Here is a 21,774-nt window from a genome sequence, read left to right as displayed (position 1 = left end):
TATTCCCTAGTAAAGCACTTGCCTCAAGTATTTAGTTACACTTTTGAGCACTAACTTTCCCAGCAGACTTTACACTTTTTACAGGACCATGTCCCGTTCACCTGAGCATCATGGATACTCAGCACAATGCATGGCATATAGTAGATGCTCAATTATGGTTTTTCTTTTAATGAGCTACAAGAAATAAATGAGTGAAAACATGAGTGCCAATATAAAGTAACTCTCCCTAAGCCAGTCCTATAATACATGTCTAGCCCTACAGTTTCTAGACCAGCAAAACCAATTGTTTTGTTACCAAGAAGGTAGGACCGGATGTGAGGGCGATCTGGCTGCAACATCTGTCACCCCATTGATTGCCAGGGTTGATTCAGCTGATCTGGCTGGCTAGGCGGGTGTCCCCTTCCTCCCTCACCACTCCATGTGCGTCCCTCCCAAAGCTGCAAGCTCAGTAGAAGAGGACAACCATCCCCAATAGAGGAAGACCGGTCCTTAGTCAAGGGTATATGACTAGCTGTGCTCCCCTGCTACAACCTCCAGACAAGCTCTCAAGAAGCCAGGACTATAACCATAAAGTGATTCTGACCTTCTGATTTATCTGGGAATGATTCCAGTCTCCTCAGAGATTTGTGGCTGTGACAGCTTATCTATTATGGGTGCTACAACAAAATAAAATAGGTGACAGAAATGGCAGAAACCTCCTTTCTATCAACACTAAAAACAGCATGAAGTTTCCAAAAGAAAAGCTATCTTGATTCCTAGGGGCCATTCTGCAAAGAGGAAGAAAATTGTCTGAGTTACAGAAGATATACCTAACTCTCTTGCTCCAAGGCCTGGAAATGAGAACATATGACAAGGTGACAGAAATTCATGTTGCCTCCATTTCATCCTTCCATATCTTTCTCTTGGCAATTTTCAGATTATTAAGCTGCCATTACCCCAAGACTGGAAGCTGGACAACAGCTGAGGGCAAGTAACTAAATGGTCTTGGGAAAAATGACCCAGTGCTATACAAATGTGAATGACTATTATTATTTTTACTTTTTTTTTTTTTTTTTTTTTGAGACAGAGTTTCACTCTTGTTGCCCAGGCTGGAGTGCAATGGCATGATCTCGGCTCATTGCAACCTCCACCTCCCCGGCTCAAGCGATTCTCCCGCCTCAGTCTCCCAAGTAGCTGGGATTACAGGCATGCGCCACCATGCCCAGCTAATTTTGCATTTTTAGTAGAGATGGAGTTTCACCATGTTGGTCAGGCTGGTCTCGAACTCCTGACCTCAGGTGATCCTCCCGCCTCGGCCTCCCAAAGTGCTGGGATTATAGGCATGAGCCACCACGCCTGGCCTTATTTTTACTTCTATGAAATATAAGTCACTCCAAATATCTGAAGCCTTTTAAATTCAACTGAATGATGCAGGGCCTTTAAGGAATAATGAGATCTACACTTTGAGACAGGATGCTAGGTCTGGAGATACACTCTAAAATATGATCACTCACTGCCACAGGTCAAGATGGGTCTTACAGGATGAGCACCATAGAGAAAAAAGGGAGGGTATCATCCCATACAAAGGAAAGAGCATGTGCAAAGGCAGAGAGGCAGGAAAGAGCATGGGTGTATGAGAAAACATGTCTGAAATACAAGGTGCAAAAAGGGAAATCACTGAGAAGGAGGTCAGGTACATACTGTAAGCGAGCTGAAATACCACATTTATTGTCATACCCCATGCTGCCACCTGAGAAAAAGCCTCATTTTTATCTCTCATCTACTCCCTCAAAAAAGCATCAAGGACAAGGACATGGGATGGAGGGATGGGAAACTATTCAGAGTTATAAACCGGGCCATGTAAGAAAAAGATAAAAACAGGCTGGGCACGGTGGCTCATGTCTATAATCCCAGCTCTTAGGGAGGCCAAGGTAGGTGGATCACCTGAGGTCAGGAGTTTGAGACCAGCCTGGCCAACATGATGAAACCCCATCTCTACTAAAAATACAAAAATTACCTGGGCATGGTAGCGCATGCCTGTAATCCCAGCTACTCAGGAGGCTGAGGCAGGACAATTGCTTGAACCCGGAAGGCGGACATTACAGTGAGCTGAGATGGCACCACTGAACTCCAGGAAGACTCCATCTCAAAAAAAAAAGAAAGAAAGAAAGAAAGAGATAAAAACAGTATTAACAAGGAAAGCTGAGATGAAGTAGATACCCCCTTCCTTCCCAAGATGCGTAAGTCATAAGACTGAGTGTGGGACCTTTCGAAGGAGGAATGAAGGGATTATACCAGCAGAAATGGGACAAGGGTTGGATACTTTATGCATGAGCATGAGAATTTACTCGTCTTAGGGATGTTGGGCTCACAAGAGTAGGGGGGCCAGACTGAGACCCAGAGAGGAAAAAATGGGAATCTGGCCAACTTATTTTTTTTCTAGGCTTAGGGAGAGAAAGAAAGGAGGCCACAAAAGATTCCATCTAGTTTAACTAGTCCAGTTCCCCAGAGGGATAAGAGACAGGAACTCAGGACAGAGCCTCTGTAAGGTGGTGAATGAAAGCTTTCACTGTGCTGTCCTGTGCAGGAAGCCAGGAGGCTGGAGCAACTTACTCCAGTATCCAGCACTACTGTACTAGCCACCCTGGGACACTGAATAACATCAGAGAAAAGCCTACAACCCTAAACAAAGGGAGCATCCAATCCATTCAAGCAACCAAGGTCATCTGGAGCCAGGTGTTTGCAGACTGTGGGTTATATTTGATAAATCTGATTTATAAAACCACAGGGCAGCTCCAATAACCACATTTCAGTCCAGCTTAATCAATATTTACTGTCCTCTCCTTGATGCTAGGCCCTGTGCTGGACACTGAGGATATGAAGAAAACTGAGACTTCTACCCTTAGGGACCTCATAATCTAAAATAGAACATAGTCATCAAAATAGATGGTTAAGGCCAGGTGCGGTGGCTCACTCCTGTAATCCTAGTACTTTGGGAGGCTGAGGCAGGCGGATCACTTAAGTCCTGGAGTTTGAGACCAGCCTGGGTAACATGGCGAGACCCCCCTCTCTACAAAAATATAATGAGCCGGGTGTAGTGGTATACTCCTGTAGTCCTAGCTACTCAGGAGGCTGAAGAGGGAGAATCATTTGAGCCTGGGAGGCAGAGGTTGCAGTGAGCTGAGATTGCACCACTGCATTCCAGCCTGGGTGACAGAGTGAGAACCTGTCTCAAAAACAAAAACAAAAACAACAAAAACACTCAGATGATTAAAACATAGAGCAGTTTTCCTAGGAGAGAGTACGCACAAGAACTCTGGCAGCTTATGGTAAGAAAAGCAACTCAGGGCTGGGCATGGTGGTTCCCACCAGTAATCCCAGCACTTGGGAGGCCAAGGTGGGAGGATCACTTGAACTCAGGACCGGAAGACTAGCGTGGGCACTATAGTGAGACCCCATCTCTACAAACATTTCTAAAAATTAGCCAGGCTTGGTGGCATGTGCCACCAAGTAGTCCCAGCTACTGAGAAGCTGAGGCAGAAGGATCGCTTGAACCTAGGTATTCAAGGGGCAGTGGGCCAGGATCACACCACTGCATTCCAGCCTGGGCAGCAGAGTGAGACCATGTCTCAAATTTAAAAAAGAAAAAAAAAAAAGAAAGAAAGAAAAGTAACTTAGTGCAGAGAATCCAGGAAGGTTTCTTAGAAGGAGAAATTTGTCTGTGTCCCTCCTCACCCTGCTTTCTCACTGAGATTTAAAGGTTGAAGAGGAATTAGCCAGGTGAAGAAGGGGAGGTCTTCCAAGTAGACAGAACAGCTTGTGAGCCTTGAAAAAGTATAATGACTTGGAGGAAAAACAAAAGGCCCAATACAGTTAAAGCGTGGTATCCAGGAGAGTGGAGAAGAGGCTGGAGAGGAAGGTGGGGACAGATGGCATTAAGCTTCCTTTTATACCACGTTAATGGAGTGGGTCAGAGCATGACATATGCAGAAAATTATCTGAGAGAGAAGATTCTAAGACATTTTTTTAAAACAGCCAAAAAAGTCCCCCTCAAACAAAACTAATTTTATTTCCCACTATTTTATGTGGGACTTTTAGAAGGGGGATATCTCACTGATGTTGTACACTGTTTTACTTAATATTTTGGGAAGTAACTGCCTCTGACTTCAACTGAAGAAAACACTTTTTTGTTGCAAATGTAATGTTTTTGTAATGGTGTCAGCAAATAAAAGGATGCTTAGTATTTAAAAAAAAAAAAAAAGAAGGGGGATGTCTCAAAATAAAACAACTTCAATAATTTACTCTAAGGTGTCACAACTCCAAAAAAGTAAATCATTCCTTCCGAATTTTAATAGCGCTTTGTATCTTCCTTGTAGCACTTGTCACTTTCTGCCTGGAAGTATATTGTCTGTGTCTTATCTCTGTTGGTTTAACAGCTCCCTCTGAGAATGAACCATGTCTTGTTCATCCATTTTGTAAAATTATTTTGCTTGCCAGGCATGGTAGCTCATCTCTGTATTCCTTGCACTTTGGGAGGCTGAGGCAGGTGTATCACTTGAGCTCAGAAGTTCGAGAACAGTCTGGGCAACATGGCAAAATACCATCTCTACAAAAAAATACAAAAATTAGCTGGGTGTGGTGGTGCATGCCTGTAGTCCCAGCTGCTCAGGAGGCTGAGATGGGAGGCTCTCTTGAGCCCAGGAGGCAGAGGTTGTAGTGAGCCGAGATCGCACCACTGCACTCCAGCCTGTGCGGCAGAGATTCTATTTAAAAAAAAAAAAAAAGAATTATTTTGCAACTCACTCTTGAATAGGCAAGGCATCAAGAGTTCCTAGCACATAATAGATATTCAATAAATATTGCACAGCATCGTGAAGTTACATGACATACAAGTTGAAATTCTAGTCTTAGAGATATTCTAATCCAGAATTTCTCTACCTTTGTGAAAAGTCTGATAAAAACTGTAGACTCTCTTCCCAGAAAAATTCACCTACAACAAACATTTTACATATAATTTCAGGACCCGCCACGCCTAGACGGGGAAGGTTGACTTACCCAAAGTCACAAGGCAGAAAAGCGGCAGAACCAAGCCTAGAACACAAGTTTCCTTGTTCCTAATTCAGTAGACTTCCCACTACAAAGGAACAATTTTAGTAGGGCATTTGTTTCCTGCTGGGAGCCTGGCTAATACAGGCCTGATAGGTGGTAATGTTCTTCTCCTGAAATTTTTTACTGTAAGGATGAGCTCAGAAGAACACGGCAAGGTTAGTGGTTTCTAAGGCCCAAATTCAGTGGAATTGGACCTTGCCAAGAAGAGAGAGGTAAATAGGAAATATGTGTGGTTGTGTGGGAGCATTAAAATAAGCTAAAGAACCAAGAGATATTGAAGTCTCCCCAAAATCTTCCCCCACTGTACTGTTTGCAGGAAGTGACAGGCTTGAGATTGAAAGCCAGATCTTATACCTTGCATGCTGTATCCACCCCAAAAGAAAATCCTCTGCACACACACAGAAATCTAACTGGAGCCAAAGAAATGGGCTAAATAATTTCATAATGCTTAGAACTAATATCCACTTACCTGTGATAAAGGATTCAAGAAGCACATAATTTATTTATCTATTTATTTTTGAGACAGAGTCTCACTCTGTTGCCCAGACTAGAGTACAGTGGCGTGATCTCGGCTCACTGCAACCTCTGCCTCCTGGGATCAAGTGATTCTCGTGCCTCAGGCTTCCAAGTAGTTGGGATTACAGGCACGCACCACCATACCCAGCTAATTTTTGTATTTTTAGTAGAGACGGGGTTCCTGCCATGTTGGTCAGGCTGGTCTTGAACTCAACCTCAAGAGATCTGCCTGCCTCAGCTTCCCAAAGTGCTGGGATTACAGGTGTAAGCCACCACACCCGGCCTATTTTAGATTTGAAAATACAATAAGAGGCCAGGCTCGGTGGCTCATGCCTGTAATCTCAGCACTTTGGGAGGCTGAGGCAGGCAGATCACCTGAGGTCGGGAGTTTGAGACCAGCCTGGCCAACATGGAGAAATCCCGTCTCTACTAAAAATACAAAATTAGCCAGGCTTGGTGGCGCATGCCTGTAATCCCAGCTACTCGGGAGGCTGAGGCGGGAGAATCGTTTGAACCCAGGAGGTGGAGGTTGCAGTGAGCCAAGATCGCGCCATTGCCCTCCAGCCTAAGCAATAAGAGTGAAACTCCATCTCAAAAAAAAAAAAAAGAAAAGAAAATACAGTAAGAATCAGTTATCCCAGTACTTTCAGAGGTCAAGGCAGGCAGATCACTTGCGGTCAGGAGTTCAAGACCTGGGCTGGTCAACATGGTAAAAACCCACCTCTACTAGAAATACAGAAATTACCCAGGTGTGGCAGCGGACGCCTATAATCCCTGCCACTTAGGGGGTTGAAGCATGAGAACGGCTTGAACCCGGGAGCCAAAGGTTGCAGTGAGCTGAGATCGTGCCACTGCACTCCAGCCTGGGCAACAGAGCGAGACTCCATCTCAAAAGAACTAACAAACAAAAAAGAATCAGTTATATGGCTGAAAATATCAGTCTACCTCTACTTGCCACAACTCATTCACTCAACTAAACTGAATTATCATTTCCATTATGAGGTCCATACTGAAATAAGTACACTACTAGGAAGATTTTTTTTTAAGTATTACAAATAATAAAATCAGGCCAGCCATGGTGGCTCATGCCTGTAATCCCTATGCTTCCGGAGGCTGAAGCAGGAGGATCGCTTGAGGCCAGGAGCTTGAGACCAGCCTGGGCAATACAGCAAGACCCTGTCTCTATAAAAAAATTTTTTTAAATTAGATGGGCATGGTGGCAAGAGCCTGTAGTACCAGCTACTTGGGAGGCTCAGGTGGGAGGATCACTTGAGCCCAGGAGATCAAGGCTGCAGTGAGCCGTGATCATGCACTGCACTCCAGCCTAGGTGACAGAGCAAGACCCTGTCTCAAAAAAAAATAAAAATAAAAACCATTTGCTTTTTACTATTATAACCTGGCCTAGGGATAAGATTGGAAGTTGGTAGAAACATCTCCAGTCTGGAAATTCCAAATTAATAACTGGCAAGGATTGAGAGGCAACTTTATCATTTCTAGCTCCAATATTATCAAAACTATACATATCTGATCTTCAGGTTTTTGCAAAAGCTGCACATTATCCTTTTCCAAAAGACTCCCCCTGCCCGTTACCTCTTCTGCTTTAATTAAGTGCTTGTACTTTCCAATGCCGTGGGTGGGCTTTGTCTTGTAGGGCCGACTGATACTTAGTAGAATTCCACCTAAAAGAGAGAAAATAAGACAAACCTGTTTTTTTGTTGTTGCTATTATCATTGTTTTTTAAGAGACAGGGTCTTGCTCTGTCACCCAAGCTGGGATGTAATGCCATCTCATAGCTCATTGCAGCCTCGAACTCCTGGTACAAGACAGTCTCCTGCCTCAGCCCACACCCCACCCCCCTGACCCCAAGTAGCTAGGACTACAGGCATGTGCTACCATGCCCAGCTAATGTCTTTTATTTTTTGTAGAGCTGGAGTCTTGCTATGTTGCCCAAGCTGGTCTGCAGCTCCTCCCACCTCAGCCTCCCAGGGTGCCAGGATTACAGGTGTGAGCCACCACACCTAGCTTGGACTACAAATTTAAAAAAGAAAAAAAAATACGTGTATACACACACACACACATATATAAAAAACAAGGTAACAGTAAGGATTTTTAAAAGTAATCTCGGAGATCTTTCTAAGCATGAAACAAAATCTAGAAATCAAATATTAATAAACTTAGCTATATAAAAAGTTAAAACTTCTGTTCAACAAAAAATAAATAAATAAATGAAGTTAAGGACTAGATGACAAGAAAAAGTACAAAGCATACGTAACAGAGAAATGCTAATTTCCTTAACATACAATAACTATATTAAAACCTCTTTCTAAGCTCCTCTGGGAACAGCAGATGATTTGAGGGGACAAATTCTCCACTGCAGGACTGGGAAGATTTGGTGGTAGCTGACCTCTTGTTGGTTTAAGGAGCCATAGATATTTCTTGATCCTGGACGGATTCTCAGTTTGTCCCCTTATTCTCTCCTTTTGGCTCCTAGAATATGCACGATCCCCACTACTCATCTTTCTTTGAGAAATTCTCTCCTGATAAAGCCACTGGCAGTAAGGGGATAAAATACATTCTCAGAGGGCTCTCATCTCTTCTTGTTCCTCAACAGGCAATAATCCTTTTGAGGTTTTCTTTTTTTCTTTTGAAAAAAAAAAATCCTTTCCCCTTCCCTTTTGAAGTTTTCTAACTGTGACTATATAGAGAAAGAGACAGGCAGCAAAAATAGCCAGCAAAGAGGAAGAGCATAGAATTCCATAAAGTTTTTTTTTTTTTTTTTTTTTTTTTTTTTGAGATAGAGTCTCATTCTGTAACCCAGGTTGGAGTGCAGTGGTGCGATCTCAGCTCACTGCAACTTCCACCTCCCAGGTTCAAGCGATTCTCCTGCCTCAGCCTCCTGAGTAGCTGGGATTACAGGCACGTGCCACCACACCCGGCTAATTTTTCTATTTTCAGTAGAGTCGGGGTTTCACCATGTTGGTCAGGCTGGTATCGAACTGACCTCATGATTCGCCCACCTCGGCCACCCAAAGTACTGGCATTGCAGGCGTGAGCCACCGCGCCCGGCCATACAGTTTTACAAAACATCTAACTTGATTTATTTGTGCTGATCTGAAAACAGCCTCCAACAAATATCGTTAAGTGAACAACAACAAAAACAAAAACCAAAAGTGTAGAACAGTATGTAGGTATGCTACTACTGGATTAAAAAAATAGGGTCTTGGCCAGGTGCGGTGGCTCATGGCTGTAATCCCAGCACTTTGGGAGGCCGAGGCAGGTAGATCACAAGGTCAGGAGTTCAAAACCAGCCTGACCAGCATGGTGAAACCCCATCTCTACTAAAGATACAAAAATTAGCTGGGCATGGTGGTGCACGCATATAATCCCAGTTACTCAGGAGGCTAAGGCAGGAGAATCACTTGAACCCAGGAGGCGGAGGCTGCAGTGAGCCGAGATCATGCCACTGCACTCCAGCCTGGGTGTCAGACCCAGACTCCGTCTCAAAAAAAAAAAAGGGGGGTCTCCTGTCCGGGAGGGAGGTGAGGGGGTCAGCCCCCGGCCCGGCCAGCCGCCTCGTCCGGGAGGTGAGGGGCGCCTCTGCCCGGCCGCCCCTACTGGGAAGTGAGGAGCCCCTCTGCCCGGCCAGCCGCCCCATCCGGGAGGGAGGTGGGGGGGTCAGCCCCCCGCCCGGCCAGCCGCCCCATCCGGGAGGGAGGTGGGGGGGTCAGCCCCCCGCCCGGCCAGCCACCTCGTCCGGGAGGTGAGGGGCGCCTCTGCCCGGCCGCCCCTACTGGGAAGTGAGGAGCCCCTCTGCCCGGCCAGCCGCCCCGTCCGGGAGGGAGGTGAGGGGGTCAGTCCCCCGCCCAGCCAGCCGCCCCATCCGGGAGCGAGGTGGGGGGGTCAGCCCCCCGCCCGGCCAGCCGCCCCGTCCGGGAGGGAGGTGGGGGGGTCAGCCCCCCACCTGGCCAGCCGCCCCATCCGGGAGGGAGGTGAGGGGGTCAGCCCCCCGCCCGGCCAGCCGCCTCGTCCGGGAGGTGAGGGGCGCCTCTGCCCAGCCGCCCCTACTGGGAAGTGAGGAGCCCCTCTGCCCAGCCAGCCGCCCCATCCGGGAGGGAGGTGGGGGGGTCAGCCCCCCGCCCGGCCAGCCGCCCCCTCCGGGAGGGAGGTGGGGGGGGTCAGCCCCCCGCCCGGCCAGCTGCCCCATCCGGGAGGGAGGTGAGGGGGTCAGCCCCCTGCCCGGCCAGCCGCCCCGTCCGAGAGGTGAGGGGCGCCTCTCCCCGGCCTCCCCTACTGGGAAGTGAGGAGCCCCTCTGCCCGGCCACCACCCTGTCTGGGAGGTGTACCCAACAGCTCATTGAGAACCGGCCATGATGACAATGGCGGTTTTGTGGAATAGAAAGGGGGTAAGGTGGGGAAAAGATTGAGAAATCAGATGGTTGCCGTGTCTGTGTGGAAACAAGTAGACATGGGAGACTTTTCATTTTGTTCTGTACTAAGAAAAATTCTTCTGCCTTGGGATCCTGTTGATCTGTGACCTTACCCCCAACCCTGTGCTCTCTGAAACATGTGCTGTGTCCACTCAGGGTTAAATGGATTAAGGGTGGTGCAAGATGTGCTTTCTTAAACAGATGCTTGAAGGCAGCATGCTCCTTAAGAGTCATCACCACTCCCTAATCTCAAGTACCCAGGGACACAAACACTGCGGAAGGCCACAGGGTCCTCTGCCTGGGAAAACCAGAGACCTTTGTTCACTTGTTTGTCTGCTGACCTTCCCTCCACTATTGTCCTATGACCCTGCCAAATCCCCCTCTGTGAGAAACACCCAAGAATGATCAATAAAAAAATAATAATAATAAAAAGGGGGGGTCTTTATATATATATACATTGTGGTAGACCCAGATAGCCATAGTGGTAGCATGTGTCTGTAGTCCCAGCTACTCAGGAGGCTGAGGCAGGAGGATTGCTTGAGACTAGGAGTTTGAGGTTGTAGTGCAAATAGCTGCTGCACTTCAGCCTGGGCAACATAAGAAGATCCTGTCTCTAAATTAAAAAAAAAAAACCAAAAAAAAAAAAAAACAGAAAAGAAAAGATAGGGTAGAGATAAGAAACTGAAATCAGATCAGGTCTAGCTAGATTTTTGTATTCTAGAAATCAAGTGTTATAATCTAGTGGTTATGGACACAGGCTGTTCAGTCAGATAGACCTGAGTTTAAATAGAAGTCCCACCTGTTTCTTTCTGGTTACTTTCACCAAATTTTTTTGAGCTACTGTTTCTTCTTTATTTATAAATAGGATAATAAAGAGGGTTAAAGGATAACATGTGTATGTGTGTGTATCTATATGTATGTGTATATGGCATCAAGATATGGGCAGCAAGTCCTTCCTTGAAGAGGGATCTTCAAGCTGCTGTGGTCCTGCCCTCATTTCTTCAGGGTCACCACTCTGTGAGGTACTAAACACAAGATGGTGTGAAGAAGTCTAAGTCAGCAGTCCCCAACCTTTTTGGCACTAGGGACCAATTTTATGGAAGACAATTTTTCCACAGATGTGAGGAGTGGGGAAGTGGTTTTGGGATGATTCAAGCATATTACATTTACTGTGCATGTTATTTATATTATTATTACATTGTAATATATAATGAAATAATTGTACAACTCACCATAATGTAGAATCAGTGGAAGCCCTGAGCTTGTTTTCCTGCAACTAGACAGTCCCATCTGGGGGTGATGGGAGACAGTGACAGATCATCAGGCATTAGATTCTCAGAATGAGTAGTGCTCAACCTGGATCCCTCATATGTGCAGTTCACAAGAGTTCATGCTCCTATGAGAATCTAACGCCACAGCTGATCTGAGAGGAGACAGAGCTCAGGTGATAACTTGAGTGATGGGGAGTGGCTGGGAGGGGCTGTAAATACAGATGAAGCTTCCCTGGCTCAACTGCCCCTCATTTCCTGCTGTGTGGCCTGGTTCCTAACAGGTCACAGACCACGTACTGGTCCATGGCCTGGGGTTTGGGGATTCCTGATCTAAGTGACATCAAGTAAAAGTTTTCTTAGGCCTCTGTTTTCTAAAATGGGCTTCCAAGCAGGTTTGCTCTGTGTGAGGCCTATCAGAGATAGTACTGGCTTCAGAGAACTTCTCCACATTTACAATCCACGCTATTTCATCAAGACAACCCAGAAATATCATGGATCCCTTCCACGATATGCATTAGTCCACATTTACAATTACATGCCAATAACTGTATAGACACTGAGACAGTTACAAAGACAAATAAAATATGCTACTTTCCCTTGAGATACTCGAGGTATAGTATGAAAGGAAGATGGGAAAGCAGATAATCACCTTACGGTGTACTAAGTACTTCAATGGACACGTGAGCAAATGTCATAGGTGCTCAGAGGAAGAAAAAACTAACTCTGCCTTTGGGGTGGGGGTGCAGGGTGCAGGGGAATAGGTTCAGATGAGGAAACAGCTGCATTCTTGAAAGCAGAGTAAGAGTTTACCATGTAAGGAATAGGGAGGTATTTTTAGCCAGAGGTTCCCAAAGAGCACAGAATATAACCAAGGTATCTTCCTGACTGCTGCCCCAGTTTCATCTCTCTGAATCTAAGACCTTTGACCTTTTGCAACTTCGGGCTCTAGACTCTCCAACCTGAGGACCCATCCATGGAGCTGATATCCAAATCTCTTTGATGGGTACACAGTGATCCTCAGGCCAGGACCTTGAAAACCAACCTCATCGAAGATTTTATCATGACTCAAAATAAGACCTCCTAAAAAGCACTGAACTCTCCAAAGTATGATCATCCATTCAACAAATATTTATTATTACCTATTAGGGTAGGCAGCAACAATTATACTGCACAATCATATGAATGGCACACACCAGAGTTGTGCAGTGTACAACCAACCCAATATCCATGGCAGGCTTGATAGGTACCACGCATTGCCCTAGAAGCTGGGGCTACAACAATGAACAAAGACTAAGTCCCTGCAATACAGAACCTGCCACCTAGGAAGACAGACACTAATATCAATGCAAGGTGATAAGGGCTGTCTATGATAAGCACTGTACATGGGAGGGGCACTTAAGATGAACTTGAGTGCCAGGAAAGGGTTCTTAGAGTGAGTGGCTTTTAAGTAAAACTTGAAGGATAAGTAGGAGTTAGGAGAAAACACGGTATAGGCAGAGAAAGAGCCAGAGATAATTTTAAAGTAGAGCAAGAGGATCAGGGTGGCAAGAGATGAGCTTAGAGAAACAGGCAAGGCTTAGGAAGGGCTTAATTATTGAGTACTAATGATATCCCAGGCACCGTGCAAAGGGTTGGGGACAAGGCCAACAAAATTCTGCTTATGGAGATTATAGTCTAGTGGGAGGACAGAATCATTAGACTAATAGTAACAAAGTAAATATAAGATTACAAATTGTGGCCAGGTGTGGTAGTTCATGCCTGTAATCTCTGCACTTTGGGAGGCTGAGGCAGGAGGATCACTTGAGGCCAGGAGTTTAAGACCAGCTGGGCAACATAGAAGAGACCCTGTCTCTATAAAAAGGAAAAAAAAAATTAGCTGGGCATGGTGGCATGTGCCTATAGCCCTAGCTACTCAGGAGGCTGTGGTGGGAGGATTGTTTGAGCCCAGTTCAAGGCTGCAGTGAACTATTATCATGCTGCTGTACTCCAGTGTGGGCAACAAAGCGAGACCCTCTCTCCTAAAAAAAGTAATTACAAATTCTGATAAGTGATGAAAACAAAAAGCACAGGGAGGGCTATGGTGATACAACAGATAGACCTATTTTTGGAATAGAACATCAGGGAAGGCCTCTGTGAAAAAATGAGATTTTAACTGAAACCAGAATTCAGAAGAAAATTATAATAGTGGTTACCCCCAGGGGGGATAGTAGGGGGGAAGTAGCTAGAAAGGCAAGAGAGTTACTTATATTCCCTTGCACCTTTTAAAATCTGTTCCTTGTATATGTATATATTATCCACTCAAAAACAAATAAATAAAATAAGATATTGGAAAGGCAAATAGAAGTGTACTGGATGAAAAAAATGGAGGATGGGTGTTCCAGGTAGAGGAAACAGCATGTGTAAAGGCCCTAATGTAGCACACAGCTTGGGACATTCAAGGAACAGAAAAGCTGTCAGTGTGACTGAAGCAAAGTGAGAGGGACAGAATGCACCTAAGAGATGAGAGTGGGCTGGGCAAGTGGCTCACACCTGAAATCCCAGCATTTTGGGAGGCTGGGGCGGATGGTCACTTGAGGTCATGAGTTTGAGACCAGCCTGGCCAACACGGTGAAACCCTGTCTCTACTAAAAATACAAAAATTAGCCGGGTGTGATGGTACATGCCTGTAGTCCCTGCTACTCAGGAAGCTGAGGCAGGAGAATCACTTGAACCCGGGAGGCGGAGTTTGCAGTGAGCAGAGATTGAACCACTGCACTTCAGCCTGGGCAACAGAGTGAGACTCTGTCTCAAAAAAGAAAGAGACCAGAGTGAGTAGTGGTGGGAATCAACCATGCTGGGCCTTGTTAAAGGTTTGGATTTCATCCTGAACAGCCATAAGCAGAGAAAGTATATGTCTGATATATATTTTTAAAAGATCATTTTGGTTCTTATGTGAAGGAAGTAGGGAGATTAGATTGGTAGCCCCCGCTAAGTTGTTGATCTGCACCTACACCCTCCAACATCCCTCTCCTCTATTCCGTCCTTGAGAGCTGACAGATTAATCCTTTTAAAATACAAATCTAATCATGTTATTCTCTTTCATTAATCTAACCATTTATTTATTGCACACACACAATTGTTTGTTTGCTTGTTTTGAGACAGGAACCGCTCTGTTGCCCAGGCTGGGGGGCAGCGGCATGATCTCGGTCACTGCAACCTTGACCTGCCTAGGCTCAAGTGATCCTCCCATCTCAATCTCCCGAGTAGGTGGGACTACAGGGCGTGCCACCACGCCAGTTTAATTTGTCCCAGGTGCGTGCCACCACACCAGGTTAATTTTTGGATTTCTTGTAGATATGCGGTTTCGCCATGTTGCCCAGGCTGGACAATTGTTTTAAAATATAGGTATTTACTATTTGTCAGGCATTATACCAGGCACTGTAAAGACAACAATGAACGAGACAGAAGGTAAAATTTTGATGGTTTTCTGTTGCCCAAAGTTTGAAATTCTTAGGTAAGCACTTAAGGATCTTGATTTTATAAACTAGATCTAACTACTTCATCTCATTCTCCCACTCCTCTAGATTTTTAAAACCCTGCTCCCCAGCCACAGAGCTACACTTGCCATTCTTGCCAGAGTTTTCATGCCTCCGTGCCTTCCTCGGCTGTTTGCCTTGCTGTGACTACACCTCTTGGACAGTGAAATTCTACACAGCCTCCAGAGTCAGCTCAAATGTTACCATCTCTGTGAAACTCTTCTGCTGTCCTAAATATACAAAGATCATCAAGAGTTTAATTCATAGTGATAGCTCTATCATGCCTCCATTATATAATAAAACGTTTTATGTAAATAAAAAAGAAAACTCATATGTCAATCACCATCTTTAAGTAGTACATAGAAACTCAATCATCTATCTGTAATTTCAAAAAGCAGAACCAAAAAGGATCTTTGCGATGATAACACATCGTAGGTGAAAGTACTGCAAATGTTTGCCTCAGCCTCTTATCTACTGGAATTCCTTGGCAAGGAGGCATTTTTAAATTCAGTTTGGAGCAATTCCTATAATTAGAGCATCTGCTTAATTAAGAAGCTGGTTCAAACCACTGTTAAATGAACCATTCTGCCCCTTAATGGTCAAATTACGAGTGGTTAAACCGCTTAATTAGCCAGTTGTTTTAATTATAAAATTTACAAGTTTGAAAGCCTCTGATTTCCAATAAGTTCAACTGAATTCTTTTTCCCTGCGTCGTGTCAATAAGTGGGTTTCCTGCTGTCACATTAACATTGCAGCCTCCTGAGAGAAAAGGCAACTCCTTACTAAAGAAAGACACAAAACCCCAGGGTTTCAAATGGAGGCTTTAAAAATCTTTCAATTATCACAATTATAAGATGTAATCATGCAATGACATTTCCCACAGCATTCCCCTTTCCTTTACATATGCCAGAGACAACTGTCCTTCAATGTTCTTGTTCATTAAACTGAGAACTAAACCCATCAATCCAGGATGGGGATAAACAACTTTGTTTTAATTATTTCTCATTCAGAAATGGGATAAGCATTTTTAACAGGGCTATGCAGGTAGGGAAAGAAAAAAATTGGGGTAGCCCCCAGCGAAGAAGCTAATTACAGGTTATTCTCTCCACTCAACAGACTGTAAGGCCCTCCAGGGCAGAAACAATGCCACCACCTGGCAAACAGTATGTGCTCAGTACGTGTATATTTAAAAACAAAACAAAACAAAAATGGTTCTTAAGATATTTTACCAAAACAATCTGCAATGATTTGTCCCTGCCAGCTGCCCACATTTTTCAAAATTTCTTTTCAAATTTCTTTCAGTTGTTCTAATTACACTGAACTACTTGGGTCTGAATATACCATGCTTCTCTGCTTCTACCTTTTTATTCATGCTGTAATGAGAGCACTCTAAGTTCCCTTCATCTTGTCTCTTTAGATCTAGTTTTATATATTTACTTCTATCTGTCTATTATTTTTAAATCAATAAGAAAAAGATGGTCACCACAATCAAGCCCCTCCTTGGATAGAGCAGCTGGAATGGTCCCCAGAGCCCACACACGGAGTGGATGGGTGAAGGCAGGAATGGGGCACTTTCCCTACTCTTCCTTTCTGAACATCATTGTAATTCAATTCTGAAATTTCTGACTTTAAAGATATCTCAGGCTGGGTGCAGTGACTGACACCTGTAATCCCAACACTTTGGAGGCTGAGGTGGGAAGATTACTTGAGGCCAGGAAATCAAGACCAGCCTAGGCAACACAGCAAGACCCTGTCTTCACAAAAAATTTAAAAAATAAAAAATTAGCTGGGCATGGTAGCGCATACCTGTAATCCCAGCTACTCCAGAGGCTGAGGCAGGAGGATTGCTTGAACCCAGGAGTTCGAGGCTGCAGGGAGCTATGATCATGCCACTGTACTCAAGCCTGGGCCATAAGCAAGACCCTCTCTCTCTCAAAAACAAAAACAACAACAACAACAAAAATAAATATCTGAAAGAACCTATAAAAAATACCAACAAAACTGTGTGCTTTCAAGTGGAAATTATCCTGGTGAGCCAACATTAGTGAGTTATTCTGGGACTTGGAACCTTCTAGGGACTAGTATTCTCCAGTCACAGTTGAAACATGGGCAAAGGAAAGAATAAATAAATAGCAAGTAAATGTACAAAAATATGTTCAACCAACTAGTAATCAAAGACATGAAAATTCCAAACACAAGGGAAAGCACGTTTTAACCTACAATATTAGCAAATATTAAAAATAATACTCGATGTTGATGAGTATGTAAAAAGGGATTCTCAAATAGAGAAGTATAAAATGGTGCAATCTTTCTGGAGATCAATTTAGTAATACACATCAACAGCTTTAAAAATGTGTATTTCCTTTGACCCAATAGTTCTACTTTCAGAAATGTACCCTAAGTAATCAGACAATGGCACAAATATTGCCCAAGAATGTTCATCACAGTGTTGTTTCCATTGCAAAATCTTGGTAACAATTTAAATTTCTCCAAATAGAAAAATGTTGAAAAAATTATGCACTATCCCCACATATCTTTTCAAAATGATTCCTATTGGATCTTTTCCAATAGCCATTTAACGTGCCCTATTTGATGCCAACTTCAAAAACAAAATAAACAGGCTGAGCATGGTGGCTCATGCCTGTAAACCCAGCACTTCGGGAGGCCCAAGCGGGTGAACCACCTGAGGTCAAGAGTTAGAGACCAGCCTGGCCAACATGGTGAAAACCCGTCTCTATTAAAAAAAATACAAAAACAATTAGCCAGGCATGGTAGTGCACACCTGTAATCCCAGCTGCTTGGGAGGCTGAGGCAGGAGAATCACTTGAACCTGGGAGCCAGAGGTTGCGGTGAGCTGAGATGGCACCACTGCACTCCAGTGTGGGCGACAGAGTGAGACTCCATCTCAAAAAAAATAAATAAATAAACAAAATAAACAAAAAATGACCTCCGAATTAGGTAGCTACCAGATACTAAAATATACCACCAGCTGGGCAGGGTGGCTCATGCCTGTAACCCCAACAATTTAGGAGGCCAAGGCGGGCGGATCACCTAAGGTCGGGAGTTCGAGACTAGCTTGGCCAACATGGAGAAACCCCGTCTCTACTAAAAATACAAAATTAGCTGGGCATGGTGGCGCATGCCTGTAATCCCAGCTACTCAGGAGGCTGAGGCAGGAGAATCGCTTGAACCGGGAGGTGGAGGTTGCAGTGGGCCAAGATCGTGCCATTGCACTCTAGCCTGGGCAACAAGAGCAAAACTCCATCTCAAAAATAAAAAACTAAAAGATACTAAAAAACTGTAGTAACCAAAAAGCTTTAAAACAGTTTCATACTGGCATCAAATACATATACAGATCAATGAAACAAGATGAAGTTTAAAAAGTAGTTCCGGCCGGGCGCGGTGGCTCACGCCTGTATCCCAGCACTTTGGGAGGCCGAGGCGGGCGGATCACGAGGTCAGGAAATCGAGACCATCCTGGCTAACACGGTGAAACCCCGTCTCTACTGAAAATACAAAAAATTAGCTGGGCATGGTGGTGGGCGCCTGTAGTCCCAGCTACTCGGGAGGCTGAGGCAGGAGAATGGCATGAACCCGGGAGGTGGAGCTTACAGTGAGCCGAGATCGCGCCACTGCACTCCAGCCTGGGCGACAGAGCAAGACTCCGTCTCAAATAAATAAATAAATAAATAAATATAAAATAAAATAAAAAAATAAAAAGTAGTTCCAAGCCAGGCCCAGTGGCTCATGCCTGTGAAGCCAGAACTTTGAGAGGCCAAGGCAGGAGGATTGCTTAAGCTCAGGACTTCAAGACCAGCCTGGGCAACGTAGGGAGACCCTGTCTCTATAAAAAAAAATAAAATAAAAGTCAAGCATGGTGGCACAGGCCTTTAGTCCCAGCTACTGAGGAGTCTGAGGTGAGAGGATGGCTTGAGCTTGGGAGGTTGAGGCTGCAGTAAGCTGTGATGGTGCCACTACACTCCAGCCTGGGTGACAGAGCGAGCGGTCCCAGCACTTTGGGAGGCCGAGGCAGGAGGCCTAGTCTCTATTTTTAAAAATTTTTAAGTAAAAAAAACAAAACAAAAAATAGTCCTAGACTTAGGCTGGGTATTGTGGCTCACAAATGTAATCTCAGCACTTTGGGAGGCCAAGGTGGAAGGATCCCTTGAACCTAGGAGCTCAAGACTGTGGTGAGCTGTGATGGTATCAAAGTCCGGGCAGCAAAGAGAGATCCTGACTCCAAATAAAAAACTTAAAAATCCCAGATCTACACAGGAACTTAGAATATGATAAAGGTTACATTCTCAAACCTCCAGGAAAAACACAGATTTTTTTTTTGAGATGGAGTTTCGCTCTCGTTGCCCAGGCTAGAGTGCGATGGCGTGGTCTCGGCTCACCGCAACCTCCGCCTCCCAGGTTCAAGCTATTCTCCTGCCTCAGCCTCCTGAGTAACTGGAATTACAGGAGCACCACCACGCCCGGCTAATTTTTCTATTTTTAGTAGAGATGGGGTTTCACCATGTTGGTCAGGCTGGTCGTGAACTCCTGACCTCAGGTGATCCACCTACCTTGAACTTCCAAAGTGCTAAGATTACAAACATGAGCCACGACGCCCAGCCAAAAACATGGATATTTTAATAAATGTTGAAACAACTGACTTCATTCATTCATTAAGGGGGAGAAACTATATTCATGCTCCACTTATAATTCCAGATGGAACACTTTTTTATTTTATTTATTTATTTATTTATTTATTTATTTATTTATTTATTTATGAGACCAAGTCTTGCTCTGTCATCCTGGCTGACGTGCAGTGGCAAGACATCTCGGCTCACTGCAACCTCCGCCTCCCAGGTTCAAGGGATTCTCCTTCAGCTGCCGGAGTAGCTGGGATTACGGGCGTGTGACCACCACGCCTGGCTAATTTTTGTATTTTTAGTAGAGACAGGGTTTCACCATGTTGACCAGGCTGGTCTAGAACTCCTGACCTCAAGTGATCCACCTGCCTCGGCCTCCCAAAGTGCCGAGATTACAAGCATGAGCCACTGCACCCAGCCTCACTTTTTTTTTTCTTGAGACAGTCTCACTCTTGTCGCCTAGGCTTGAGTGCAATGGCACAATCGCGGCTCACTGCAACCTCCGCCTCCCAGGTTCAAGCAATTCTCCTGCCTCAGCCTCCTCAGTAGCTGGGATTACAGGCATGCATCACCATGCCTGGCTAATTTTTGTATTTTTAGTAGAGATGGGGTTTCACCATATTGGCCAGGCTGGTCTCGAACTCCTGACCTCAGGTGATCCACTGGCCTCAGCCTCCCAAAGTGCTGGGATTACACGCGTGAGCCACCGTGCCCCGCCTCACTCTTTTTTTTTCTTTTTGAGACATGATCTCGTGCTGTCTTCCAGGCTAGAGCACAGTGGCAAAATCATAGCTCACTGCAACTTCAGTCTGACTCATGCAATCCTCCCACCTCAGTCTTCGTCTTCTAAGTAGCTGGGACCACAGGCACTCGCTATCCCACCAGGCTAATTATTTTTTTTTTGTAGAGATGGAGTCTCCCTATGTTGTCCAGGATGGTCTTGAACTCCTGGGCTCAGGTGATCTTCCCCTCAACCTCCCAAAGTGCTGAGGTTATAAGCGTAACCCACTACACCTGGTCTGGACCACATATTGAAAAGAAAAAATATTTATCAGAAGGTAACATGAAGGATTTTTTTTTTTTTTTTTTGAGACAGAGTCTCACTCTGTCGCTCAGGCTGGAGTGCAGTGGCGAGATCTCGGCTCACTGCAAGCTCTGCCTCCCGGGTTCACGCCATTCTCCTGCCTCCGCCTCTGGAGTAGCTGGGACTACAGGCACCCGCCACCACGTCCCACTCATTTTTTGTATTTTTAGTAGAGACGGGGTTTCACCGTGTTAGCCAGGATGGTCTTGATCTCCTGACCTTGTGATCCACCCGCCTCGGCCTCCCAAAGTGCTGGGATTACAGGCGTGAGCCACCGTGCCCAGCCATGGATTTTAAAAAATAATCTTAGGGTAGAAAAGACCTTTTTAAGCATGAAACAAAATCTAGAAATCAAAGATTAATAAACATAACTATATAAAAATCTAAAGCTTCTGTTTAATGGAGAAAACACAAACATAAAGTCAAGGGATAAATGACTAGAAAAAGTACAAGCATATGTAACAGAGAAATGCTAATTTCCTTAATATATAAGAACTATATTAAAAGTTCTTACAAATCAAAAATGAAAAAGTAAACAATCCAATAGAAAAATTGACAAAAAAAATAAATGGGCCAGGCACAGTGGCTCACGCCTGTAATCCCAGCACTTTGGGAGGCCGAGGTGGGTGAATCACCTGAGGTCAGGAGTTAGAGACCAGCCTGACCAACATGGTGAAACCCTGTCTCTACTAAAAATACAAAAAAATTAGCCAGGCGTGGTGGCACATTCCTGTAGTCCCAACTACTCAGGAGGCCGAGGCAGGAGAACCACTTGAACCTAGGAGGCAGAGGTTGCAGTGAGCCAAGATCATGCCACTGCACTCTAGCCTGGGTGACAGAGTGAGACTCTGTCTCAAAAATAAGTAAATAAATAGGCAATTCATTAGGAAACAAATACAAATGGCAAATAACCATATGAAAAGATGACAAATTCAAGACACACAAATTAAAATGAGACATAATTTTCACTAACAAAAAAAATATTTTTTTTTAGGCCAGGTGCAGTGGCTCACACCTGTAATCTTAGCACTATGGGAGACCGAGGTGGGTGGATCACCTGAGGTCAGGAATTAGAGACCAGCCTGGCCAACATGGTGAAACCCTGTCTCTACTAATAAATACAAAAATTAGCCAGGCATGGTGGCACACGCCTGTAGTCCCATCTACTTGGGAGGCTGAGGCAGGGGAATCTCTTGAACCCAGGAGGTGGAGGTTGCAGTGAGCCAAGATCGTGCC

At 44.8% G+C, this 21,774-nt stretch overlaps 1 protein-coding gene across 1 annotated transcript in view; it reads right to left on the bottom strand.

The window, feature by feature from the left end:
- The window catches only part of MRPL48 (mitochondrial ribosomal protein L48), a 78,669-nt gene that overhangs the window by 31,642 nt on the left and 25,253 nt on the right, over positions 1 to 21,774 (bottom strand). The window contains exon 4 of the mRNA XM_003814667.6: positions 7,195 to 7,283. Coding sequence (XP_003814715.3) covers positions 7,195 to 7,283 — 89 coding nt within the window. The remainder of the gene's footprint in view (positions 1 to 7,194; positions 7,284 to 21,774) is intronic.

This window comes from Pan paniscus, chromosome 9 (assembly GCF_029289425.2).
Source record: "Pan paniscus chromosome 9, NHGRI_mPanPan1-v2.0_pri, whole genome shotgun sequence".
Taxonomy (NCBI): Eukaryota; Metazoa; Chordata; class Mammalia; order Primates; family Hominidae; genus Pan; species Pan paniscus.
This window is presented reverse-complemented; position numbering and strand designations above follow the sequence as displayed.